The sequence below is a fragment of the Pleurodeles waltl genome, chromosome 5 (genome assembly GCF_031143425.1).
Source record: "Pleurodeles waltl isolate 20211129_DDA chromosome 5, aPleWal1.hap1.20221129, whole genome shotgun sequence".
NCBI classification, from domain to species: domain Eukaryota; kingdom Metazoa; phylum Chordata; class Amphibia; order Caudata; family Salamandridae; genus Pleurodeles; species Pleurodeles waltl.
The window spans coordinates 114,195,414-114,223,258 of NC_090444.1; the positions used below are offsets into that span (position 1 = coordinate 114,195,414).

General features: G+C 40.3%; 1 protein-coding gene across 2 annotated transcripts in view; it reads right to left on the reverse strand.

Annotated features, from left to right (window-relative positions):
• Nucleotides 1-339: 339 nt before the first annotated feature.
• The window catches only part of EFR3B (EFR3 homolog B), a 501,803-nt gene continuing 474,297 nt past the window's right edge, over nt 340-27,845 (reverse strand). For both annotated transcript variants that reach the window (XM_069233752.1, XM_069233751.1), the window contains exons 20-23: nt 27,255-27,303; nt 24,551-24,657; nt 21,736-21,785; nt 340-10,027 (exon numbers count right to left, since the gene is read on the reverse strand). In XM_069233752.1, the coding sequence (XP_069089853.1) occupies nt 9,922-10,027; nt 21,736-21,785; nt 24,551-24,657; nt 27,255-27,303 (312 nt within the window). In that variant the 3' untranslated portion in view covers nt 340-9,921. The remainder of the gene's footprint in view (nt 10,028-21,735; nt 21,786-24,550; nt 24,658-27,254; nt 27,304-27,845) is intronic.

Consider the following 27,845-nt stretch of genomic DNA (forward strand, 5'->3'; position numbering starts at 1 on the left):
ACCTACTTTTGCTTCGTAATAAGCAGAGTTTCCAAGAGGTTTTGCTAAACAGTAAACTGAGCTGGTACTTGTTCACATTTTCTATTGCCCATCTGTAGCCCCTATCTTTGTAAACCAGATGAAGACATGCTTTCCCACACAGTCGCATGTTCATACTGTTCTTGGTTACCATATGTGAAGATCAGCTAATTTATAATACATAAGCTTCAGCATCAAATAAGAGATATAAATTCTGCCGTTTAGACAATACCTTAATGTACCCCAGTCACTAATACACTACAGTATTGTGACATTCATCTTACGTTGCTTTATGCATTTTCATAAGAAATATCGAACTGCTAGAGTGTGACAACATTGACATTTATTTTTGAAAAGGGCACAGAGGTGACACTGGAAAAATCGCATCTAACATTTCTTTTTTTACATCAGACCTTTGAACATTTTTCCTCACATTCTTGTCACAAAATAACTGTGTTCATAAAATGGTCCTAAAGTACAGACAAAACAACAACGAAGAAATGCTTCCCGCATCACTCAATGCACAACATTTAATGTAACATACACATGGAATAACAGTAATGACAAAGGTAGTTGCTTACAAAAAAATCACTCAGTGCAAATATCGTCATTTTTGTTTCAGGAGAAAAATTATCAGTGCCTCACTGTGAGCCCAAGACATGCCTTATAACTTTAGAAAATTGGCTCTTGCTTTTTTTGTATGCTGGACTGGACTAAACAAACCACTTTCAGATTGCAAGATTGCCAGCAATTCTACAGTGCTGTTGATGCCTTTTCTGTGTTTAAAAGATAACTTATAACACAGAGACTAGCCATATGTATATCTCAGACAATGACTACTTGTTCTACCAACTGATAATAAAAATGTTATGGCAAGTGCTGTGCAACAAAGCCCCTTTCATTTGTAAGAAAGCAGGCACACAGAGATGCAGAATAATAGCAGGGTGAGGCATTGAGGAAGACATCTCATTAGGGTTAGTACTAAGGCCAAGTTTGTCAGAATACATTTCTAAGACATTTTTAGCTCAAAACACCATATTCGGTTCACTTCACCATCACAAACACAGTGGTGGAGAACATAAACAACTACATGTCCAGAAAAGTCTCAGATAATTTGAGGAAGAAATAACATAAGATTTCATTTAATTTTCTGATTTATATCCAAGTCATCAACACTTGAGTCGACTGACAAACACACAATGTTTTCCTTTGGATAAAAAAAAGTTATTTTGTACTGTTTGGAAACTAGTTTACTTTCATTATGTGCAAATGTAATGAATCTTTCAATGAGGATTTACACGTAATGGGAATAGGAGTGATGCTATTTAGTTTCCAGATATAGAATAACAGAACCATTTGACAAAAACCTGGACCTATTCTTCAGCTGCTTACAGACAAGACAACGCACTATAAGAAAATCTATATTTGATGTCTCGGAGCAACCTTTAACAGGATATGACTGATAAATAGGTAAATCCTTTGTAAAAGGTGAACAGATAACCTGATAATAGTGCTGAGATCTGAAATAGTTCATTTTAAGCGACCAGATGACCCATGCAAACGTTTGTATGGTTTCAGCTTTCATGGTTAGAATAGGGATAAAGAAGTAACCACATTGTTACTCAGCACATACTTTTCAATGCCTGCTTATATATACACTTTGAGCAGTGTGGTTGTTAGTCAATGTAAAGATGTTTCAGCGGAACAGAACTCTCAGACAATTAATAGACATAACCTGCTGACCATTCCCTTTCTAATCAATTTTTATGCATGAGCATCTACACCAATAGTTGGTAGCTATGCAGTTTATAACATGTATGGAAATTAAAAGGCACAAAGTACCTTTTCATAAAAAATTCTGGCAGACCGAAATGTGCTTCTAAAGTAAACGTTTAACTTAGAAGCTATTAAACAAGATGCTATCCTGCAGGGATGTTATTTCCGTAGCTTGCACATTGGACTGTGAGCTAAAAAGTTCACATACCTCATTCCCCATACATAACGTAAAAGTCACAAATGTTTGGTAACACTTTTGTAGATGGATAATGGATATTTTCACAGATACCTCATCTACTTGAAATGTAAATTTTTCCTCATAATAACAGAGATTCATGATGGTTTATGAAACTAAATACTACAAGGCTTATCAAATTGTCAAATGTGGGAACAGAATACTTTTGAAAATGATGGTTAAGAAAGTTTTTAACTGCGTCATGCATAAGTCTGTTTCTTTTCCACTAAATCTTGGGGGTGGAAGTCTTACAAAATTAATGCTGGTACATGCATTCTAAGCCATAAGCCTTGTCATGATATTTACCTATGTCTCATATAGGAATAAGTAAAAAATTAGTTACTTACTTTACAGACTCATTCTTGTCAAACATTATGGCATGGGGGTTCAGGAACGGCTCGGTAGAAAAGCGGTGCAGGTGAATAAAAATATATTTCTAATTTGATCTGCTTCTCTACCTACACCTAGAGTATAATGTAACTACGCCAGATACTTTATAGAACACAACGGGTCTTGTCTGATTTGACACTGATTGCAGAAAAGACATAGGTATAAATACTGTTCTCCAGAGCACAATTTTACTACATTGAATCATCAAAGTATATTTTAAAATGATGCAAAGACGGCTGCAGGTTAAACTTTAAGCACAAATTCTATCTACCTCGGCACGTTGTTAAAAATATATTTCCATGCAGGGCATGGCTTTTAATCTCTTCAAGCCAGAGGCAAGATCTGCTGTTATGATATTAAAGGTTACACCACAACTTATGTGGGTTTCTTTTTTTCCACATAAAGGGCAAATCCCTTGTTCATTTTTAAAAGCAGATATTGGAAACTCTAAGTAAATGTTTTAATTATACACTCATTTACCATCGCAAAGAATCTTATCCTCTGATACAGCCTACTGGTTTTACATGCACCGCATAGGATAGACTTGCTTTTCGGGTTGAAAGAACACATGCAACAAATATCATTTTTTTAAACGATAAAGGCTGATGTTCCTAGTTATTCCCCCACCTTAAATGGCTACCAAAATCTAAAAAGGTATTGATACACTTCATACAATGTATTTTTCTACAGATATTGTGACAAGCGTTTTGGAGGTACATTACATGCACAGACATATAAAACGTAACTTTGAAGAGACAAGATGTAAAAAATACTTGGATATCAGCTGGATACAAAAGTAGGCATTACACTCTAACGTCAATATACAATGAGCAAACAACATTATTTCTCCAAGAGAAACATATGAACACATGAATATATGAGATATGTACAGAGTGTTGCTGGCAATGCATGGCTGTGCTTTTCTATGTGAATTGTAAACACTATTCTTCACACATTATATCTACACTAACATTTACTTACAATACACGTTTTGTTGTGGAAAAACGAAAGCACAACCAAAACAAAAAACAGCTGCTTTCCCCTGCGCTAAAAAAATCTGAAGCCTGGAGGTGAAATATCTAAATTTTAGTAGGTTTGTGTTCCAGGTTCCACACTACACAGTAAATGAATCAAATATTAGGCAGTTGTAACATGCTGTACAAAAAAGGTAATGAAAACATACAGATTAGTAACAAAAAGAAACAGGCACAGAAAGAAACAAAGCAAGGACATTAAATTCTCATGGTCTTGCAATTCTAAAAATATATGCAACCACTGAGACTGACACAGCAAACACAGTATCATGCACAATCGAGAAAGTATGGTTGTGGAAAGTACTGTAAACGATCATTTCACATAGATTATAAGTGTCCTCCCCAGTGCCAGAAATTTAATAGGGAAAAAATAACAATTTGATTGTTATTATTTTCCTGACATCTTTCTTTACAAAGTAAAAAAGATCATCTTTCATATCTACATTTTCAAATGCAAGAGCGTCCAGTGTCTCTCACATTTTCGAATAAGCTCCTTTGACAATCTGTAAAACCTCTATACATTTTTAAAAGTCACAAACGCATCCAAAAATACTTCTATTAAAGTGTTCAATGTTTGTGTTTGAATAATAATAACATATTTTAAATACCATTTTACATTACAGTTTGTCCCCTTCTGATCTCTGTGGATACAAAATGTTACAATTACCCAATTTAATGGTACTCAGAGTCCTGGCTTTGGAAGGATGAATGTCTGGATTGTGCACGCACTCACACACAGATAGCCATACATGCCTGACTCACAGAGCAATCTTGCTGTTATGGAAGTAATAATACACCTGTGTGTAGTCACCGAAGAACACATTAAAATTGTTACAACACAACTAAGTGAAATGGCAATTACATCAAACTTTTACACAGACTCTGGCATAGTTAGTGACCACTATTAGACAGGGAGCTCTACACATCCACTATATCCAAATACCTTAAAATAATTGTGTGTAAAAATGTTTGAAAATCCAAGTAAAGTTCAGTGTAAAAGAATATATTTTTTTGTGTCCACCCACACATTATTTTCATACATCAGCCGATTGATTAGAAAAATGGTAAATTTGCTGGTGTAGGTTTTTTTCTCTACTTGCAGCAAATGTCAGACCTTTTTGGATTTCCCAGGGATTCAAGTAGTACTTCTAGAAGCTGTCACAGCTCCTAGGCATAATGTTATGCGTTAATATTTACACTTTCCGAAATATATCAAATGAGCATTTCAGAGTTGGTAATCCATACGTTTATTTGTACTTTTTTGCTTTCTCCACATGGCCCCTTCCTAAATCCCCTTCACCTAAAACCCCACCAATATTCTAGAGGTATTTGCTCCCTTTTCCACAAATGGATTTACTCTTGCACTTGACAAGAGTAATTCTGTATTCAGGGTAGGAAATGACATGCAAAAAGTTTGTGAATCCAACAAACTTTCATGTTTCTGGGTGTTCATTATCATCTGAGGATGTTTCCATCCTGAAAAGCACACAATCTGCCCTGTGGAAAATTTACCTACATAAATAATTACTCAAAGTACTTAATTTGTAAAAGAAGAATTGCCAGGGCCCAAAATTTTGCTCACAAGCCTAGGGCTGTTGCTATTATATGTTGGCGTGTCAAATTCCAAAGCTGTTCACTTCATGCCTTTTTAATTCAACACCTGACACTACCTGCCAAGTTATTTCACTCTTGCAGGTTCCTGCCTTTTTTCTTTGTCACATATTTCCTGTCTTTCTCTTCCTCCTGCTTTCCACTTTGTGTGTTTTCACTCTCTTCTGCGGGGTCTCATAAGAAAAAAGGAGCGCTGGTCCCTGAAAATGAATGCTGGTGGGCCCTACCTGCAACCACCAGTTCAAACTAAGCACTGATTACTCTGTAGTGATATATTCTAATTTATTGATAAATCCATCTACGTGTGTACAACTAGAATTTGTGAATCACAATTACAGATTTCAATCACAAATGATGTCATGTGAATAACTAAGGACCTGATTATGACTTTGGTGGTCAAACCACCGGACTGCCAAAGCTGCGGGGATGAGGCCGCTGGGTTGTATTACCATCTTTCCATTGGACTGACCGGTGGAAACATCATATTACGACGTTTCCGCTGGTCGGCCCGCCTGAAACAGTGTGGCGGCATTGTCCTCGGCTCTCCTAGGGAGCTGAGGCCAATGACGTTGCACACCAGCACCCTTCGAAGGCGCACTGTCTGCATTCCAAGGGTGCTGCAGGGGGGCCCCTGCACTTCCCACTACATGGTCCTGGGAAGTGCTGGAGCCGTTCTGTGGACCCCAGCACTGTCTTTCTGCCAGCCTTTTCATGGCAGGGACCCAGCCATGAAAAGGCTGATGGAAAGTAAAGTTGTGATTAGTACGGTGTGCCGCCATGGGCACCGCTGTGGCTGATCACGGCTTTGACCACCGCAAACCTGTCGGGATCCATGATCCCAGCAGTAGTGTCAGCCTACTGGCAGCTGAACCACCAGGATCATAATCTGACGGTCGGACTGCCACACGCCAAACTCGTAATCAGGCCTTAAGTCTCATTGATGACTACATAAAGGCGTACCACAAGCAATGCCTGTGCTATCATAAGGCAAGGTAAGGCAGCAGACACCACGCAGAGGTGCTGCCAAATTACTGCAAAATGCCTAAAAAACAAGTTTTTTTCCAGTGTGTAGTGAGCAATTCAGGGGGCAAAGTTTTGTCTTGTCTCCAGTGCTGAGATCCTTGCACAGTCCTTTCCCAAAGCTAAAGACAATAGGCAAGTCTTGCTTCAGTATGGCATGACCTCTTATATGCAACTGGACAATTCAAATCTCTAGCTAAAGATGAAGATAATTCAAGTCAAGCAACAATTTTATAAAATTTCACTGGGAGCAGTTTTGGCTACAGCAGGCATAAGCAATATATTGTTCTACTTGATTTCATTTCCCTAAAAAGTAAAGGACAATACAAATGTCCCGAGTACAGTGTTCAATGTAACTTACTTTGTGGGAAGTAGAGCAGCAAATACAGAGGCTCAAAGACTAACTTGGGTTTTTTAATTCACACTGATGAAAGAGAAATTATGGTGTGGTTACTGCTACTGTAGTTTAGAAGAAATGTTTCCAAACCTATGATGTAATTGTTCAATACAAAATGTGTCATTAACTAAACCCCTGTGGCACTTCTTTGCTTTGGCTTTACAAGTTTCCAGAGAGTCTGAAGAAATGTTGTCCCTGACCACTTGAAAAATGTGCTTGGACCCTTATAAGTTAAAAAAATAATTGTACAGAGTAATTCACACTGGCCTAAATCCCGTTTTCACAATTGTGAATCTTTCTGAAACGTGCATGTCTTAGCTGTCATTAGATTGGAACCTTGCCTATGTATTTATTTCTTCTCTTCTTAACAATTCCAGCACTCCGAGATTTTTACCTTTCATTGGACTTACCTTTCTAGATCAAACCTCTTTTTAAGTTGTCTTTGAAAAATAGAATTACATAGATTCAAATAGATGAATTGTGTCAAAGAGGTCTCTGTGGTCTCATAAGCCACTGTATTGCACCAGCCTAGGAATTTATATTTGGGTAGCCCAACAAAAGGTATATTACCTGCAGGGTTTGGAATGTTAGACTGGGATAGCATAGTGTACAACATTTTTGTGTTTGTACCAAATACACATTTCTATTTTTAAATTGGTGTACACAAAGAACATTCAGCAACATACTATATACACAAATTCATAACAGCATCTGTGCTGACAAATTCACCTTTGCTAAGTCATAAACATTTTGATAATGTGCACAAAGTTGTGAGTAAAATAGCAAAAACTGGCATTTTTCAGATAGCCAACTTCCGCTTAAGTAAGATTCCATTTATCAAATAGTAAATGTTTTGGTGCTAATGAAAACATTGATAATGAGCAAAATGGTTTGGGTATAATAATTATGGGGTAGTCCAAAGAGCACACTGATCAAGGATACATTGCCCATGAGCACGCTAATACACAAGATGCAGAGGCCCGAATGAACAAGGGTGCAAATCCCTTTGGCACTCTGATCATTAGCAAAATGCCCACTGAAAAGAGAAGCGCTAAGATCCTCAATCAATTTACGCTGGTATGGTGTCTACGCAAAAAAAAAAACCAGAACAGATGGATTTTAGTATGAGATTGCCACGCACCGTGACAAACTCTATGCATTATACTGCAAGACTTGCTGAAGATTTACATAAATTAAAAAATCGAAAAAGCATTGATCTTTTCCTATTAGATTATTTACCTATATTTTTACCCACTGCCATGTGTTCCTAAGAGATAAGGATTATGTGTTCCTAACAGAAGATAAGGATAAAAAATAAGTCTGAAAAAATATATTTAAAGGCAACAGGCCAAAAGGTAGCTGGATCCATGTTAGATTTAAGCATGACCACTTATTCCCAAATGATTTCCATTTGCATTCACTGTCTTAAGTAGGTAGGCTGAAAAACTGCCTCTCCAATACTTAGTTTGCATAACCTTACACTAGGCAGTGATAAAATGCACAGAGCTCTGGCTAGGATGTTCTGCAATGAAAACCTTGAAATGGCAAACACCATTCTAGTCATCTACAGGTAAGCCAATATACCCAAACACATCTTGTACCTAAAACATGACTTATTATGTTATGCTAGCCTTGAAATATTATTCACAGGTCAGTCACACATAGCTATACCACTGAATTGACTTGGTTCTAACAAAGATGATATCCAACATGCTGGTTATAACCAGAGATCACTGCATGAGCTACTAAAATGGTTCATTTGAGCCTCTCTGAGATACCTGTGCGAAAATTGTTGCCAGTTACTGAACTTTAAGCAAAACCATGTTGAAACTTCAGACAGCTCTTATCTCTAAAGGTGCCACCTCATATACTGGTACTATAGGACAACGGTGGTAACAACACCCATTTTAATAGCTCACACTTTGGAAGGAAAAAGGAAAGCGGAAGGGGGATCAACCAGCTTCAATCTGAGGGAATTAGTGAAAATCAAATCAAATAAAAAATAAATAAGGTCATTAAAATTAGAAGAATTAACAAAATAAACCTTTACAACTAAAAAAGGCATTTAGCAGAGGTTTTATTGACACTGTTTTGTCAAATGTATACGTAGACAATGATAATATGTGGTAAAAGAGTGGCGCAGTCATACCACAAATGCTGCCTTCGGTACTAAGATGACAGACGGGTAACCATGGAATGTTACTAGAAATAAGCATCTAAGACCCAAGTGTAGTATCGCCAAACCAACTGCTACTGAACAGGCTTGCCAGTGGTCTACCTTATACTGTGATATATGAGGAGGTATGGGCCTGATTTAGATCTCGGTGGTGGAGTTACTCCATTGCAACGGTGACAGATATCCAGTCCGCTGAAATCTAAATATCAAAGAAAACAATGGTATTTAGATTTCAGCAGATGGGATGTCCATCACCGTTGCAAAGGGTTAACCCCTCTGCTGACAACTAAGTCAGGCTCTATGTTTAATAAAGCTAGGGTACATTTTTTGAAGATGTGTTAGACAGCTGGAAGAATTAATCAAGCTGCAAATTCTCTCTACAAGATTATTAGGAAGACCATCGCATGACTTAAAAAATAAATTACATGTTGCACAATTGATGATCCCCCAACCTTATTCTGTCTGGTGCAACCTGACCACTTCCACTATGTGCATACAGGCATCTCTTACATGAGCTAAACCTAGCACAGCAAAAGGTCCTTCATTATCAATTTTCATTATTGCTATCATATCACCCTCATCTCTCATTTGGGAATCAAGGACATGGTCTTCACCCCAAAGACATGGGCATAAGGGCATTGCATTCATAAGCCACATGTTAGTTTAGACTAGCCACATTAATATTATGTTTTTTAAACCTCTGAAAAAGAGTAAAATCTTTTTTTTTCCATAATCACATATGTACACAGAGGGGCACTGTGTTCATCTTACATCTGTGATTAATTTGAGATCATTATTCCTCCTAATGTACAATGTCTAAAAAAAGAAAAATCACACCTGGGACAATGATGGACTCTCTATGTAGTGGTGATATGAATTAAATGAATTAAGAAGATGATATACAATTCTGACATCCATTCTGGGAATCCTTTGTAATCAATCTTTGCATAAATAGTGCAAGACGTCAAAGGGAAAGCTGCAAGCCTCTCACAGTAGTTGGAACAGATAATTCATGGGATAACATTGCATAAAATCAGGTGTCACCAACACAAAAGATAAAAAGCATTACTCCAAGAGAATAAAAAACATTTTGTAGCTCTAAGATGCCATGTAACTCTCCTGAATTTACATCAACGTGGTAGAACACCTGCGCCACATAACTGCTTTTCAGGTGAAGCTGGTTGATTTTGTGTTTTCATTCTTTAGTTTCTCTTGGAGAATTTTAAACTTTGTAAGGCCCTTCTTTCTCAAGCTGTGTCTTCAGTTAATAGACACAAAGGTCTGGGAACTTCATTTCATACACTGGAATCGAATGATGCTGAGGCTGGCCATAAGCAGCTGTGATGGTGCCGGATGGGCTTGGAGGTGGTCTGTAACAAAGAGAGCAAAATGATGAAAATCCAAGGCAATGCATAATGATGGACATTCCAATGGTTTGTTCAGTCTGCATAAAATAGACCAACTTTATTAATATTATAAGTTTAATCTACCATGTCATATCAAATGATAGCACATTGGAGAATGGATAAAATAGGTATCTATTCTCCTGAAAAAGTACTGTTTCTGAAAATGAAAATGTCACTTACCCAGTGTACATCTGTTCGTGGCATCAGTCGCTGAGATTCACATGGTATGCATGAGCTCGCCATCTGGTGTTGGGTCGGAGTGTTACAAGTTGTTTTTCTTCGAAGAAGTGTTTTCGAGTCACGGGACCGAGTGACTCCACCTTCTGTGCTCATTGCGCATGGGCGTCGACTCCATCTTCGATTGTTTTCCCCGCAGAGGGTGAGGTAGGAGTTGTACTATAGTAATAGTGCCCGCGCAATGAAAAATGTAAGTATGTACCTATTAAAGGATTAAGTAATATATATACAAATGTACAAAATTGAAGGTAACTTCTGAACTGCTACAGGCTTCCGGGGAGGTGGGTGGGTCCATGTGAATCTCAGCGACTGATGCCACGAACAGATGTACACTGGGTAAGTGACATTTTCAGTTCGATGGCATCTGTCGCTGTAGATACACATGGTATGCATAGACTAGTAAGCAGTTAGTTCCCCATAAGCGGTGGTTTAGCCTGTAGGAGTAGAAGTTGTCTGAAATAGAGTTCTTAATACAGCTTGACCTACTGTAGCTTGTTGTGCGGATAGCACATCTATACAGTAGTGTTTGGTGAATGTGTGAGGCGTAGACCAAGTGGCTGCCTTACATATTTCTTGTATTGGGATGTTTCCTAAAAAGGCCATTGAAGCACCTTTTTTCCTTGTTGAATGTGCCCTGGGAGTAATGGGCAGTTGTCTTTTTGCTTTAAGGTAGCAGATTTGGATGCATTTAACTATCCATCTGGCTATACCTTGTTTTGATATTGGGTTACCTGCATGAGGTTTTTGGAATGCAATAAATAGCTGTTTAGTTTTTCTGATGTTCTTCGTTCTGTCAATGTAGTACATTAATGCTCTTTTGACATCTAATGTATGTAGTGCTCTTTCAGCCACAGAATCTGGCTGTGGGAAGAATACTGGTAATTCTACCGTTTGATTTAGATGGAATGGAGAAATAACTTTTGGTAAAAATTTTGGATTAGGTCGTAGGACGACCTTATTTTTATGTATTTGTATAAAAGGCTCTTGTGTTGTGAACGCTTGAATTTCACTTACTCTTCTTAGAGATGTAATGGCGATGAGAAAGGCAACTTTCCAGGTGAGGAATTGTATTCCGCAAGAGTGCATGGGTTCGAAGGGTGGGCCCATGAGTCTTGTTAGAACCACGTTTAGGTTCCATGAAGGAACAGGTGGTGTTCTTGGTGGTATAATTCTTTTAAGCCCTTCTATGAATGCTTTGATAACTGGTATCCTATACAAGGAAGTCGAATATGTAGTTTGCAGGTATGCAGATATTGCTGCAAGGTGTATTTTAATAGAAGAGAAGGCTAGCTTTGCTTTTTGTAAATGGAGCAAGTAATTTACTATATGTTTTGGAGTTGCCTCTAGTGGTTGTATCTGATTATGATGGCAGTACCAAACAAATCTTTTCCACTTACTTGCGTAGCAGTGTCTAGTGGATGGCCTTCTGGCCTGCTTTATGACTTCCATACACTCTTGGCTAAGTTGTAAGTGTCCGAATTCTAGGATTTCAGGAGCCAGATTGCTAGATTCAGCGATGCTGGGTCCGGGTGTCTGATCTGTTGGTTGTGTTGCGTTAACAGATCTGGTTTGTTGGGCAGTTTGATGTGTGGTACTACAGACAGATCTAGCAGTGTTGTGTACCAGGGTTGTCTTGCCCACGTTGGTGCTATTAAAATGAGTTTGAGTTTGTTTTGACTCAATTTGTTTACTAGGTAAGGAAGGAGAGGGAGAGGAGGAAAAGCGTAAGCAAATATTCCTGACCAGTTCATCCATAGGGCATTGCCTTGGGATTGCTTGTGTGGGTATCTGGACGCGAAGTTTTGGCATTTTGCGTTCTCTTTTGTTGCAAATAAGTCTATTTGTGGTGTTCCCCAGAGTGTGAAGTAGGTGTTCAGAATTTGTGGGTGGATTTCCCATTCGTGAACTTGCTGGTGATCTCGAGAGAGATTGTCTGCCAGCTGATTCTGTATCCCCGGAATAAACTGTGCTATTAGACCAATTTGATGGTGGATAGCCCACTTCCATATTTTTTGAGCTAACAAGCTTAACTGCGTTGAATGTGTTCCTCCTTGTTTGTTTAGATAATACATCGTTGTCATGTTGTCTGTTTTGACAAGGATGTATTTGTGGGTTATGATTGGTTGGAAAGCTTTTAGTGCTTGAAAAACTGCTAATAATTCTAGATGATTTATATGCAGTTTTGTTTGATGTATGTTCCATTGTCCTCTTATGTTGTGTTGATTGAGATGTGCTCCCCACCCTGTCATGGAAGCATCTGTTGTTATTACGTACTGTGGCACTGGGTCTTGGAAAGGCCGCCCTATGTTTAAATTTATACTGTTCCACCATAGAAGCGATAGGTAAGTTTGGCGGTCTAGCAACACCAGATCTAGAAGGTGACCCTGTGCTTGAGACCACTGTGAGGCTAGGCACTGTTGTAAGGGCCTCATGTGCAGTCTTGCGTTTGGGACAATGGCTATGCATGAGGACATCATGCCTAGGAGCTGTAGTATTGTTCTTGCTTGTATTGTTTGGTTTGGAGACATGTGTTGAATGACCCTGTTGAAATTGTGGATCCTTTGTGGAGTTGGCGTTGCTACTCCTTTTGTTGTGTCTATTATGGCTCCTAGATATTGCTGTACTTTGCTTGGCAGAATGTTTGATTTTGCAAAGTTGACGGTGAACCCTAAATTGTAGAGGGTTTGTATGACTTGATTTGTGTGGTTTGAGCATTGTGTGAGCGAACTGGTTTTGATTAGCCAGTCGTCTAGATACGGGAACACATGTATTTGCTGCCTTCTGATGTGTGCAGCGACTACTGCTAGGCACTTTGTGAATACTCTTGGAGCGGTTGTTAAACCAAAAGGCAATACTTTGAATTGGTAATGTATTCCTTTGAATACAAACCTTAGATATTTCCTGTGTGATTGATGGATTGGTATATGGAAATATGCGTCCTTGAGGTCTAGGGTTGTCATGTAGTCGTGTTTTCTGAGCAATGGTAACACTTCTTGTAGTGTGACCATGTGAAAGTGGTCTGATTTGATGAATGTGTTTACTACCCTGAGGTCTAGAATTGGTCTCAGTGTTTCGTCCTTTTTTGGTATCAAGAAGTACAGTGAATAAACTCCTGTGTTTATTTGTGTGCTTGGTACTAATTCTATTGCATTTTTTTGCAGTAGTGCTTGAACTTCTATCTCTAGAAGTTGTGAATGGTATTTTGATAAATTTTGTGATTTTGGTGGTATGTCTGGAGGGAATTGCATGAATTCTATGCAATAACCATGTTGGATAATTGCTAGGACCCATGTATCTGTAGTTATTTTGTCCCATGCTTCGTAATATTGATGTATCCTCCCCCCCACTGGTGTTGTGTGGGAGGGGTGAGTGACGTGTGAGTCACTGCTTGTTGGTAGTGTTTTTGGGGCTTTGAAATCTTCCTCTATTCCTAGGAAATTGCCCCCCTCTATACTGGCCCCGAAAACCTCCCCTGTACTGTCCCTGGTAGGTGGGCGGTGCGGACTGTGAGGTGCTAGCTTGTGTGGCCTGACCCCGAAACCCTCCTCTAAAAGGTGTTTTGCGGAAGGTGTTATAAGATCCTCTGCTCTGCGGGGAGTAGAGTGCGCCCATGGCCTTGGCAGTGTCAGTGTCCTTCTTGAGCTTTTCTATAGCTGTGTCGACCTCCGGACCGAACAGAAGTTTCTCGTTTACTGGCATGTTAAGCACTGCCTGCTGAATTTCTGGCTTGAATCCAGACGTTCTGAGCCATGCGTGCCTACGGATGGTAACCGACGTATTAATGGTTCTTGCGGCCGTGTCTGCTGCATCCATGGAGGAGCGTATTTGATTGTTGGAAATGTTTTGACCCTCCTCAACAACCTGTTTTGCTCTTTTTTGCAGATCTTTTGGGAGATGTTCAATGAGATGCTGCATCTCATCCCAGTGGGCTCTGTCGTATCGCGCTAGCAGCGCTTGTGAATTTGCGATGCGCCACTGGTTTGCTGCTTGGACAGCAACCCTCTTCCCGGCTGCATCGAACTTCCTACTTTCTTTATCTGGGGGAGGTGCATCCCCAGAAGTGTGTGAGTTTGCCCGTTTTCTGGCAGCCCCTACCACCACAGAGTCTGGTGGCAGCTGAGAGGTGATGAAGACAGGGTCCGTAGGAGGCGCCTTATACTTTTTGTCCACCCTAGGCGTCACTGCCCTACTTTTAACTGGCTCCTTGAAAATGTCTTTTGCATGGCGTAGCATGCCTGGGAGCATCGGCAGGCTTTGGTAGGAGCTGTGGGTTGAGGAGAGGGTGTTAAATAAAAAATCATCCTCTACTTGTTCCGAGTGTAGTTCCACATTATGGAATAGAGCTGCTCTAGCCACCACTTGTGAGTAGGCTGTGCTGTCTTCCGGTGGTGATGGCCTAGTTGGGTATGTGTCTGGGCTGTTATCAGACACTGGTGCGTCGTACAAGTCCCACGCATCCTGATCTTGGTCGTCGTGGCTCATGGCGGTGTGAGCTGGCGAATGTGACGGGGTGTAAGTTGGCGAAGCCGGAGTTACAGGTGGAGGCGAGGGAGGAGGTGTTACCTTTTGTGTTGTGTCTTGCTGAGGAGTAAACTGAAGCGTTCTCTTTCGTTTGACAGGTGGAAGGGTACTGATCTTCCCAGTCCCCTGCTGAATAAAGATACGCTTTTGCGTGTGATCCACGTCAGTGGATTGCAGTTCTTGTTCAAATCTATGTTTCTTCAGTTGAGAAGACATAGAATGCTCTTCGGTATAGGAGCCAGAAACAGGGTCTGATGTCGCTTTTTTCGGCTCCGAAAGCCCTGTCGATTGTTTTTTCGGCTCCGAGGTAACCTTCCTCTTTTTCTGTGCCGAAAATTCTTGGCCTCTATGGTCTTCGGCGCCACTGTCTCGGCGTCGATCGGTGTCGACACCGAACTCTCGGTGTCGATGCTTCTGTTTAGCACTCTCTCGGTCCCGAGGAGGCTGCGTGCCGGTGTCTCGACCGAAGTCGGACGATCTCGACACTGAATGGGCCTTTTTCGGTGCCGATTGTTGGTCACCGAGAATTTGGGTGGAGCCATGGCCGGTTGGCAGTGGCGTCCCCTGGGCCTTCTTTCCTTTTTTAAGGTTTGATCTCGACGTCTTACTCACAGTTCTTGTAGAGTGTAGCTCGTCGGAGTCTGAATCCTGGATGGAAAAGGATTCCTCCTGTTCTTCTTCTGTCTCGAACTGTCGACGCTCTTTCGGCGTGGACGCCATCTGCAGTCTTCTCGCTCGACGGTCGCGCAGAGTTTTTCGGGACCGGAACGCCCGACAGGCCTCGCAGGATTCTTCACTGTGCTCGGGTGACAGGCACAGATTACAGACCGAGTGCAGGTCCGTATAAGGATATTTGTTGTGGCATTCGGGGCAGAATCGAAACGGGGTCCGATCCATCGGCGTTGTCCTCCACGCGGTCGGGCCGACTAGGCCCCGACGGGGTGCCGAAATCTACCCCGAAGGGCACCGAAGCGCTTCGATGTTCAACGCGTCGTCGTATGTGTCTATCTCTAACCGGATCGCAACGATACCGTCGAAAATCTTCCGTCTTCAGCTATCTTTCCGTTCCGAAACTCGGAGCGACATGAACACGTCCGAACCCGATGGCGGAAAGAAAACAATCGAAGATGGAGTCGACGCCCATGCGCAATGAGCACAGAAGGTGGAGTCACTCGGTCCCGTGACTCGAAAACACTTCTTCGAAGAAAAACAACTTGTAACACTCCGACCCAACACCAGATGGCGAGCTCATGCATACCATGTGTATCTACAGCGACAGATGCCATCGAACTGTTACTTACTTGTAACACTGGTTTCTCAGTGTGGGTACATGTACACGGTCACGTTGTTACAGTGTCCCTCATTCATGACTCTCCTACCTGTAGAGGTTAGGCATCCAATGAGAAAGTTGGGAATAGTTGCCCTCATCAAGACATAGGTTTTAGAGCACCGGTGAAAACCACAAAGGCAGACCCCCCCATTCTGTCCTCTTTCATGTAGTTGATGTAATAGGATAGCATTCACTTGGTTTTAATCTATGTAATGTTTTCTCTGCTTTGGTTGGATGATGAGGAGGGAAAAATATTGAAGCACAACAGACTGGCCTATATGGAAAGCAGAAATCCCCATTGTTAAGAGGAATGAGCAAGTGCGGAGCAACAATTTATCCTGGAGGAAAACTGTGAAAGTTGCACAAACAGAGAGGGCTTCACATGATCCAGTGCTGCAAGCTGCAAATACTGCCACAGGAATAGTCGAACTGGACAACTATCCATTAGCTTGAACTGGGATGCTGCTAAGAAACTAAACTCTAGATTCAAATCCCACTGAAAAACAATGAATGGCAAGGGATGAAATAAGTAAAAGAACCCTTTTAGAAGATGTACCACTAGTGCCAATCTAAACAAGGATGGCTAGTCAGGATACACATGAAGATGGCCAGGGCAGCCAAATAGCCCTTAACTGCAACTATTTCTAGACCTTGCAGACCAAAAGACAGTGCACATTGGAGGATATAGAAAAGGCTGAATTTAAAACAATCTAGGCCTTCCGACTCACACCACTTAAGTTTGTTCCAGTGACCCATGTAGGTGGATTTCACTGTATGTTTCCTGGCCACCAAGAAGGTGCCTGCAACTTCATCAGGAACATAGTTAGCACCGCTCAATCTCCTCATGTGTAGATGCAGCGGTTGAAGTTTGGGGTGGAGGAACTGATTATCCTGCTGCAACAGCAGCTCCATCATGTCAATGAACCAGATTTCTATTAGTTGTTGCTGGTTGTCTTGGCAAATAGTAGGAATTCTGTTTTGGTAGGGTTAAGCTTTGGGTAGGTGTTCAATATGTAGGTCTGGATGAGATGCATTCAGTATTTGAGGGGTTGGATCTCTGGTGCGAAAATCACTTTTAAATATAGGTGTGTATCATTTACGTTATTTGTGAATTTTGTTGCTATCAGTGAGAATGATTCCAAGGGGATATATGTAGAGGTGGCTAAGTGCTAACAGATTGTCGTACCTGATCCTGCATGCTCAATCTAGGGCAATCAGGATTGGCTGTGCCCAATTCATCTGCACCTGCCACAGAATTTCAGAAGAAGTGGAATTGGTGGGAGACCAACTGAACCTGAAAGCATCCCTCAGGTAACAGCTCAGAAGGAAGTGTATGCCACAAAACTGAGAGGACTTTGTGCTCCAGGCCATGGGAAAGGATCCATATATGGGCACCCCAACCTGGAGAAAATCAGCTACATCAGACTTGAGGATGCAGCTACCATTTGTGGGTTTCCAATGGGAGGTGGCTAAGAGCATCTGCTCTCATGTCAGGACAAGGGAACCTGCAAGATGAGCAGCAACCAGGAAAATTCCCTGTCTCGCAAATCACCTCACAACACAGGTCCACAACCTCACACCGCCCCATCTTTTGATATAATTGATGATGGATAATGGATGGTACTGTCTGATACAATCTGAATTGTGCTCCCTGAGGTGGAGGGGGGAAATGCCCACATGGCAAGGAGGAGCTCCAGCACATTAAAGCATAGTTGCTGCTCTGTAATGGACCACAGACCTTGCGCTGTCATGTGTCATCCCAGAACAGTGAAGAGGCATCCATAACCAAGGTAGCCTGTGTCTTTGGAGGGCTAAAAGCAAATACCACCAAGACATTGGAGGGGTCCATCAGTATAGTAGTGTTTTTCTAAAATGTACAACTGTGCAAATTGGGCAATGTTGAGTGAAAAATTATTTTTCAATTCTTGGAGTTTTAATGATAAATACAGTTGTAACAGATGAATTAATGATGTTACACTTGAAACAAATCTACTACATTGTTTAGAATTGTAAATAACACTGTGAAATAGTTGTGCCACATTTTAATATGAGATGCTATTTTCTTTAATATGGATGGAGTTTTGGATGTTCTGTTCATCTTGCTCCTGATCACCCCCCCTTCCCAATCAGCATCCCACTGTAAGCTATCGCTCCTTTTTTTTTTGCGGAACATCGAGTGATTGACATCAAAGGGCTGAAATGTTAGATTGTATTAAGAGGTGTGTATTGTGAATGGAGCTTCCATCGTGTACACACAGTATCATACTCCAGGGCATCTGCTGCAAGTTCTGTTGAAGAAGTGTTAGTTTTATAAGCCATTGTCTAAGAAATGTTTCATTTTGCGCTGATCATCTCTAGAAAGGAGTTGCTGTTAGAGCAGGTGGAATGTTTTGCTTACCGTAAGAAATTAGTTGGTGTTAAATAATTATGCTAAATAATTACGTAGTTCATAACTATGAGGTCGTTGTTTCTGATTTCTCAAATGCAACTATAACCATGATCATACCATGCTGAATTTGCAGCCTCTACTAATAGTAATGTGGTTTGTGTATAAAAGTTCTTGCGTCTCAGTATTTGTGGGCTCATTCTATTTTCCCGAGGGTACATGCTGCCTGTCGTGGGCTTATTGCTGGGTTCATTGTGTGAGGGTATGTCCTCCTGCCTTAGATTTTTCCTTATGGGAATTTGTCAGAACTCTTTATGACTGTGAGATGTACTTAGTCCGAGCTTTGTGATTCTGGATTTCTGTAATTCAGCCTTTATGGCATTTTCCTCTGTCACATAATTACTAAACTTTCTGTAATAAACTTATTTTTGTCCTATTTTTCATCTAAAACTAATTTATTAGTGTTTCCCTATGTATTTAATTTTACTCTGCCAAATGGATGATTTCTTGTGAGGAATGTAGAATCTAATGGGTATATCTGATGGAGAAATTGGAGCTCGACTAATTGGGTAAGAATCAGGGTGATCAAAATATTGGGGTTCAAATGATTACTTGTGTTCGGCTTCCATACCAGTGTAGATTTGAGTGAATAAATGGAGGATCTGCACTTGAGTTGAGAGGCTCCTTTAATGCTCGAGTACTGCAGTTGCAGACACCCCTAGAAGGCCCCATTAACTAATTTCAGAGGGGGGGGGGGGGAGCAACAACAGTGAGATATCAAAAGTAAACCTTAGGCCTGACTTTAAAGACTTCTTAGGCTGAGTGAGGTAGAAACTAAGTAAAACACATATAAAACCCTATAGCCACACCTACCCTGCTGGTTAAATTTAAAACAACAAGAATGACTATGACTGCAGGTTACCACAGACAATAAAGAAATCCAGTGAAATGGATTGATATGGTAAACACTGAAATGTAGTTAAACCCTTTGTGCTTTTCATAAGAGTACTTAAAGTCTAAAATGATTTTAAAGGATTTGGAAAGAGGCTCATGCAAATGCACCATTGTGGAGTAAGCTACCAATAGAATTGGATAATAAAAATATATATTTAAATTGTTAAATACAGCAGGGTTATTATTTGATGAACACATATGGTTTAATTATTCTTTCACTTTTAATAATAAAACATGTTTTACTTATATAAATAGAAATATAAGTTTTGAAATTGCAATGAAGTTTGGTTTGCATGTACAATGGTAACACTGTTAGTGCAGACACAAAGTAAGAAACAAATATTTAGTATATAGAGAGCACTTACGTTTGAAAAGCCAAAAGTAGCTGTGTCAACCAAGGGAAATGGCAGGCTAGCACTGACAAACCAATTACAGAGCGGGAGCAGGGCAAAGCATGTAAATGGGTGAAGAGAATATCCAGAAACACCCATTTAAACTGGTACAATACAACTAGCTCCATGTGTCCTATCTGATGCTGCTTAAATAGGTAGAACCTACCCAGGGCTAGTATCTAACTGTCCATGCTGTCAAGAAGAGATGGCAAACTGTCTGCACACTACTTGGCAACACAACAGCGGGTAGAGTTCTGGACCAAAGTAACAGCTGGTTTAAAGCATAGCACAAGAGGACTTCCGAACCCAACCATCAATCAATGTCTACTAGGTCTGATCCCTAAAAAGGAAAAAGTGAAAAAGCACAGGAAACTTGTGACTCTAGCAAAGATTGGTACTGGCTAAGACCAGATTATCCACACACTGGCCCAAACCAAGACCACCAAAATTCATCAGCTAGATCAAAGAGAAGGTACAATGGTCTACAGCAGAAGACTTTCAAAAGAAAAGAGTAAAAAAGTTCAAAATGTAATGATGTCCTGGTAGAAAGGGCAAAAATGTTCAATTGCTCACAGACCCATCAGATATAAGGCCGCCATGGTCTGGTTAATGGTATACCAGGTACAGTGATGTAGAAAGTGTGCTATTCCACGTTAACTGGGTATAGAATGTGCTCTGAAAGTAAAAATGGGGATGCTACTTTCCAAGACATAAATGTTTAATTTAACTGCACAAAGGTGCAAGGACTAAAAATAAATTTGAAAAAGTAATGCACACATATGATTCTCTATGGCAGGACAAACAGGACACAGCCATGGGTAAACTTAGTACAACTACATAAAAGGCACAGAAAAAAAGTGGTCACTGGCAGCATGAAGAGACCACAATGTTTACTTCTTATGTTTCTTATTTGAAAATTGCAAATTCAATAATGGACATGTAATGATATACACTGTTAAAACTTTATAAAGAGATGGGGAAAGGTGTTTGGATGGAAATTGTGATATATTTCAGTTCTCGTCTACCATGTTTGCTGGTGGAATCGAGATGTGCCTTCTATTTACAGAGTTACACTGGATAATTTGCTTGCTGATGCCTTCATAAATAAACATAGGCTAAACTTCTTCAGATGACTCATGAAAACAAAATGAGGTGGTTTGAAGATGTTCACATAGAAAGTAATGTTGGGGACTGCAACTGAACCTATAATTAAATTTATAATAGCAAATCTTAGCAATGAATACAAAAGAAATATACTGGTGTTCACATTTAATTTTGTACTGATTGTTAAATTAAGGCGGTTTCCATTGACAGTAATGCTAAATTGCTGGGTGTGTGATTACCACTGTGGGCAGATGTTATGGGTGCATAATGACAACTGAAAAGAAACAAACCTTTAAAGATAAAAGTACATCTCTTAGTGAAGAGCTGGGCCTTCAAGTGTGTCCTTACACTGAATAATGGAGTACTATGTGAAAAAATAAATATGCATGTATACAAATGGTAATTAATACATTTAATCATAAATGTAGGACAGTCTGAAATTATTTTAGTATATGTTATCTATGTTGTAACTTAGGTACCTCATTGGTATTACATGTTTGATTTACGTGTATGTGCGATATATTTCCAATACGTCACTTAACAAAACAAAAAAATGTTACAGTAAAAACAGGTAGGCATACATGTGAAAAATATATTTGTGAAAATGACAACCTCTGTAGGCTTGTCAAGCCCACATTTGTAATCAGCGATTACTGTGTAAATAATAAAGCGTACAATAGGCCTGCATTCTACTGAAAATGTACCATACATTCAAGTCGCGACAACTCAACACACTGCTAGAACTTACCGAATTGTTATGTCAAATATTTGATTAAGTTTGCTTTGAAGCAACGTCGCCTGAAAAAAGAAAAGAAAAATGAATGCAGTTAACACTATCCACCTGCACTAAAAACAAACCAAAATGTTGATACATGAATATTTATTATCATTATAAACCACTAGCAGCTTGCACAGAAACCTACATTTAATATTTTTTTCATATCAAAAGAAACACAAGCTGATTTTATTTAACAACACTTTTATAGGCTTAATGTTGTTATTCTAAACATAACAAACACGTGAATATAACATATTTAGAAACCTCATGCCACAGGAGAATGTCACAATCATAATGCTTCATCAAGCCATGATACAGTGACACCTCTCACCGTATTAACCGAAAGTGAAACAAATATTGGCAAAGCCAATAGGTCTCACCTTGTTGACCAACTAACTTTAGGAATGTTTTTTGCCAATGCTGTGTGGCATCACCAAAAAAATTAAAAAATAAACAAAAGAAAACACCTCATTCTGCAGGTGTGCACGTGTGATGGTGTATGAGCATGCATGCATCACTGCATGTGTAGGCATCTAAGGAGTGGCATGGAGCCAATTTTCTTTTTTCAAAATTTACTGACTTAAATGGCTGATGCCACTTAGGTCAAGTAAAAAATTTTTTTTCACTATTTGTCCAACTATTTGCCAGCTGCTGAGCCATTCAAATTTAAAAAAATGTAACAATGGGAAGGGGTCGTAGAGCAACGGAGAAGCAGGTGGGGAACCAACAAACATGCGGATGGAGAACGGGTAGGTTGAATCAATGGATGTGTGTAAAACTGTTGTGATGCGAACACTCTAGTAGCAAATGGCAGCTGCTAAGCCCTCCTGAACAAATAATTAAAATATGTTTCAAGGATCACAAGGGCTATGGGTGCAACACAGGAGTGGGTGAGGATGGGTGAAAGCTAGTCACACACACACAGGTAGGCGTGACCAAAAAATATACCATCAGGTCCATTAAACCTATAGCTATGTTGAGATTTTGCATTGTACAGATATGGCTTTTTTTTTTTTTAAATCTAACTATTTTTATCAGCAGTAGTTTCTAGCAATAACAAAACACTATGGCTGATCCCTTCAAACAAGTATCAACAAGAGGTATACCTGTGTAATGAAGGGGGTACTCCCGCCCATTGTCACTGCAGAGAATCGGCCACTTGCAACCTTTCTAAATAATGCTGTGCCAAAAAAGCACCCAATTTAGAAAATCTCCTTATGGAAAAAAGTAAAGAATGAAAAAGAGGCACAGGCCAGTAGGGGAGAGGCAATAAGGAAAAGAAACACCAGGGATACAGGCAGTACATTAGTACATCGCTGAAGCCCCTCATGTATACAGATTGAAAAGGGCGAAAAAGAAGTTTGGGGGCTTAGACGCCCCACTGAGGGCCTATGGCCCAATGGAAGGAACGCAGTGCAGTCTAATACTCTATCCTACGTCTGTGTCAGTTATTCCACCATATCAGTACTTTTTGATGCTCCTGTGACATCTTTCAGGAAGGATTTTGCAGCTTTCATCTGCATGAACAGAGGTTTTCTCTTCCTTCAAACCCCTTCACCATGTAAGGTACCAAAGGAGGAGCGGAAACCCAGAGTAATCCATCCTTGTTGTAATTTTAAATGCTTCTTTCTCTGGGCTTGATTTGTGCGGCAGAGATCAGGAAACAGGAGAATCTGGTTCCTATCTACCTGTTGATACTCTTTTAGAAGCGACACCTTCTAGGGAGTATTATCTGAAGGTCTCTAAGCATTAGTGCCTCCAATCCCCACATTCATTGAAACCGCTGTCCTAGAGAGAAACCTGTAAGCCCACTTAAGCTGTTTAACACCAACATAGTGAGCAGGGAATGCGTGTATTGTACAGGAGTCCTCCACAACCGCTATAATATCCGATCCAGGGTCAAACGCTGAGAAAGCAAGCACTCTGATCTGTCTCGAGCACTGCAGGTTTAACAATGCCTCCCCTAGGGTCAGCAGTGCTCAAGGTTCTCACGCAGTAGTCCATATGCACCGTGAGCTCCTACTCCACTGTATCCACTCTGCTCTCCACCCGGAGGACTGGTATGCCGAAGTCTCTTAAGGACGTCTCTACTTTATCCAAACATGATTCCACAACTTAGATATTGTTTCCCTCATTGTCAACTTTTTTAAAGGATTGTTTCTAGTGCCTGTGCCCCTTCATAATATTGCTAAAGAAAATGTCTGCCTCATCAGGCACCCTCCTCCCCCCACACATTTTCCCCTTTCTTGGACCGTGGCTAGGAAAATACACTTTTCATCTTGTTTCGGCTGTTTCTCCTATATAGTGGAATAATAGACCTTTGGCACACTGCTTTCACCACTCAGCTAAGCCTCATCCCGTGCTGCACCTCATGGGGTATACCATCTTCCTCATCCTTGCATCTGGGCTCCAGCAGGACCACCCAAAAGACCATGCAAAGCTTGTGCCCTCCTCCACCACTGGAAGGATCCTTTGCTGTGACCCTAAGGGCAGGCCTTCCTGGCCCTTCACACCAGCAAAGGAGGCCCCTTCGAGTCTTGATGTTCTACTGGCCATCCCTTTAACATCCACAAAGTCAAAATCATATCAGGTTATCAGGACACTTTGTCTGTCTCCCCACCACAGACGCTGTAGCCAGCAGAGACAAAAGTCCTGTGAATGGAGCTGTGTCCAGTAAAGAACTACCTATCCTTGGGCTGCTTGGATCTGCCTCACTTAAGTGATTATGACTTTTAAGAAAGACAAGAATATTTCAGTAGACAAAGGACTATGAACTTCTTCCTACCCGGGCACCACAGTGGGCAGCTATCTCTTCAAAGGGAGCTTTCTGGAACTTTTCGACCACTTGTCGTCTCCGTTCCCTCTCTTGTTCTTCCACTGCAACGTTGTCAACTGAGGCAAAGAAGAGTAAAAAACATAAGCAAAAATCAGAAAAAAAACAGCAGGTAAGAAATAAAATACACAAGACAGAAAATAAAGACTAGAGGCACTGCTGTGGTATAATTCTGAGACATGTCTGATAGAAGCCTCTGGACTGTAACGCAGATTTGTATCCCTTACCTTTTTTTATTTAACATGTGTTTTCTACTATATGTAAATATCACATCCGACTCAGTGAAGTAGATATACTATGTTAAAAGAAGGACAACAATGCCTTCACTACAAAGATGGATAGTGTCATCTGGTTTAGTGAATTCATTTTCACCACCTCATACACCTAGTAAATACAGGCCACCATTTTTTTTTTATTTTAACTAGTACTGCTGAAGACAGAGACAACAGCATTTATACATATGAACCCAGTGCCATGTGTACTGAAAGAACAGCAACAAACTAACACTTCATGCAATTTCATGCTTAGCTGCAGTTAAAATGGAAAGTAAAAGATTCAGCTTGGTCATCATACTGAAATGCATTTTACAATATATTTTTAAGGAAATAGATCTATTGAAAAAGTGTTCCTCGATCCCGAACACAGGAAGAAATATTCAGATGTATTGCTCCACGGCTGAAGGTTGTCGTCGTCTATGGCAGGGTTTTTTCCCCATAATACATACAAGTTTCATACAAGCTAGGCTTCTCAAGTAGATCCATAAACAAACATTGACAAAGTCAATAGGTCTGATGTTGGGTGCAGAACAATGAGTTTAGCAATGTTGGCAGTCTTATTAAATGTTTTTTGTAAAATGCTATTACAAAACCCATTCAAAAATGGCAATGTGAACACTCGCACAAAGGAGAAGCCAGCTTTAATGGATTTTGTAATAAAGTTTTAAATAAACTTCGAAAGGTGGGTGCCTATGTGTGCGCATTCATAGGTAACCTTGTTTGAATCTATTTTACAAGGATAAAAAATTTCAAAGATGGCTTCCATGCATGTAAATGGGCATGCACAGTTGATCATCTTGATAATCACTTTAAAGCACATTCAAAGACAGATGCCACCTCTACTGCACACACAGCACAGTACAAGCAGAATGGGATTGATGTCTGGGTGATGACATTGTGGTTGGGCAGAATGCCATGTCTCTCACAGACAGGAAGCAGTGCACCATGCTCTATTCAGTGCTGAGTGGAAGAAAACAGTGAGTGACGCTGTAACAGACCAATGGATGAGGAAGTCTGAAAGCCCCAGTATGTAAGTATGTATATAAGTAACTATTTATAGTAAAATGAAAAGACCTAGAAAAAGGGTAAGCAATCCATACTCAGCAGCCTTCTTTACAAGGGAAGCCTTCTCACTGGTCCTCTAAGGCATCTATTTCACCACAAGGTGACCTTTCACTGACACATTTAATGACACTTTTTATCCTTGCCAACTACCGCTCAAACTATTTTACCCTATTTTCACATGTTCTGCCCTTTAAGCGGCCCATGCAAGACCCATCAGCTGCTTGCTTTCCATCAATCAGCAAACTTCTTTCTATGGCTTTGACTCGGATCAGGCACTAGCCACTAAGCCATATTGGTTGGCCACCACTGCCGTTCTCTTTGTGCCTTTGCACCCATGCAAGTGAACGAAAGAACAGGAAACTATTGCATGCTGTCTGCATCTAGCCATTTAGTTATAAGCACATAGTTGTGCAATCGTCAACACACAAAATATACAATTTAATTATGTTGGGAGCTTCAGGAGGACCATTTAGAAATGTCTGAAATTCTCAATGGATTTCTGAAAAATCCTCATCCGACTAGTACACATATTGGAATATATGAACTAAAGCTAATCATGCTGGTTGACAAGGCAACTCTAATAGTAGTTACAAATCATGTAAGACTTCCTTTTTGAAACAGGGGAAATAGTATTCTTAATGCCATTCTGTTGGATATGTAAGGAAAAGGAAACACAAGTAGGGTTTCAAATCTATGTTAAATCAGGAAGAAAGAGGATGCAAGGAGATTGGGTTCTGAGTGGAAGCATAGGCCACATCTGTGGGTAGTTAGACTTTAGAGTGGAAAAGGCTGCTTGTTGTGGCATAAAAAGGGATTTTGCGAAACATATTCATATAGCATTCACATATGAACAAAATTAAGCATCGAAAAAATATCCTGACCCTTGATGCCAAGTTCTGTGCAGCTACACACATACACGCAAATTTTAGCAACAGTGTAGGAACATACTGGAGGAGAACAGTACACCTTGCATACACAGCAGCAGTCTATGGATCAGGCATCAATGGGCACAAGTATCACAGTCACATTCTATTTCTTAAGGAAAGACCAATGGACAGGTCAAACCATGACCTTCGGGTACCTCAGGTTTCATTATATTTGAAGAATCAAGTCACACTCAGTGCTTCACTTTTTTGTAGAAAACCAATGTCATAATTCTGAATGTTTATAGAGGCAGGAGCTATAGGTGTTCCAAAAAGCGGACGATTAGACAATATTAGAAGCATTTTGGTCTTAGAGCAATATGAGTCTAGTTAGTTGACAAACAACTAAGCCTTCAGTGTAGGGAAATATGAATTGGTTACTTCAGTACATACCAATGGCTTTCTTCAGTGTCTCAAATGTGATCTCTTCCGCTGGTGCTTTCTAAAAGGAGACAAATCAATATGAGATGCAAACACAACATCTTGACATATTAAATATGTAGAAAGACACTGCCATTTACTATCACTCATTTTATATACTTTATTGTAATCTTTACTTAAATTGTTACTAAGTTTATTGCACAATAGCTTTAGTAGTAGATCGTTACAAACCGATCTGAAACACTTGTGATGCCATGTGGGCGTAAGCAAATTAAATGCAGCCGGTTCCTACTACAAAGTACTCCTCTGGCCTTAACCCATGAATTCCCATATCTGGGTGTTGTTTTCGACTCAAATCGGTCCTGGGGTTCTTGTCTGAAACAAAGGTGTCAGAAGTTTTGTTCCTCCGCTGGTTTTCTCTTTGGTCTTGTCTCCAAAATAGGGAGTGAATCATTGTCGGCCCTGAGATTTATGTTAGGAAATGGGTCCCAACCCTGACTTATGGTGCTGGCCTGTGTGGGTATAAAGATGTCAAGAGCCTCCAGACTGGAGAAAATAGGATCTGCGGGTATTTATTAGGCATGCCCCCTGGCTCTTCCAGTT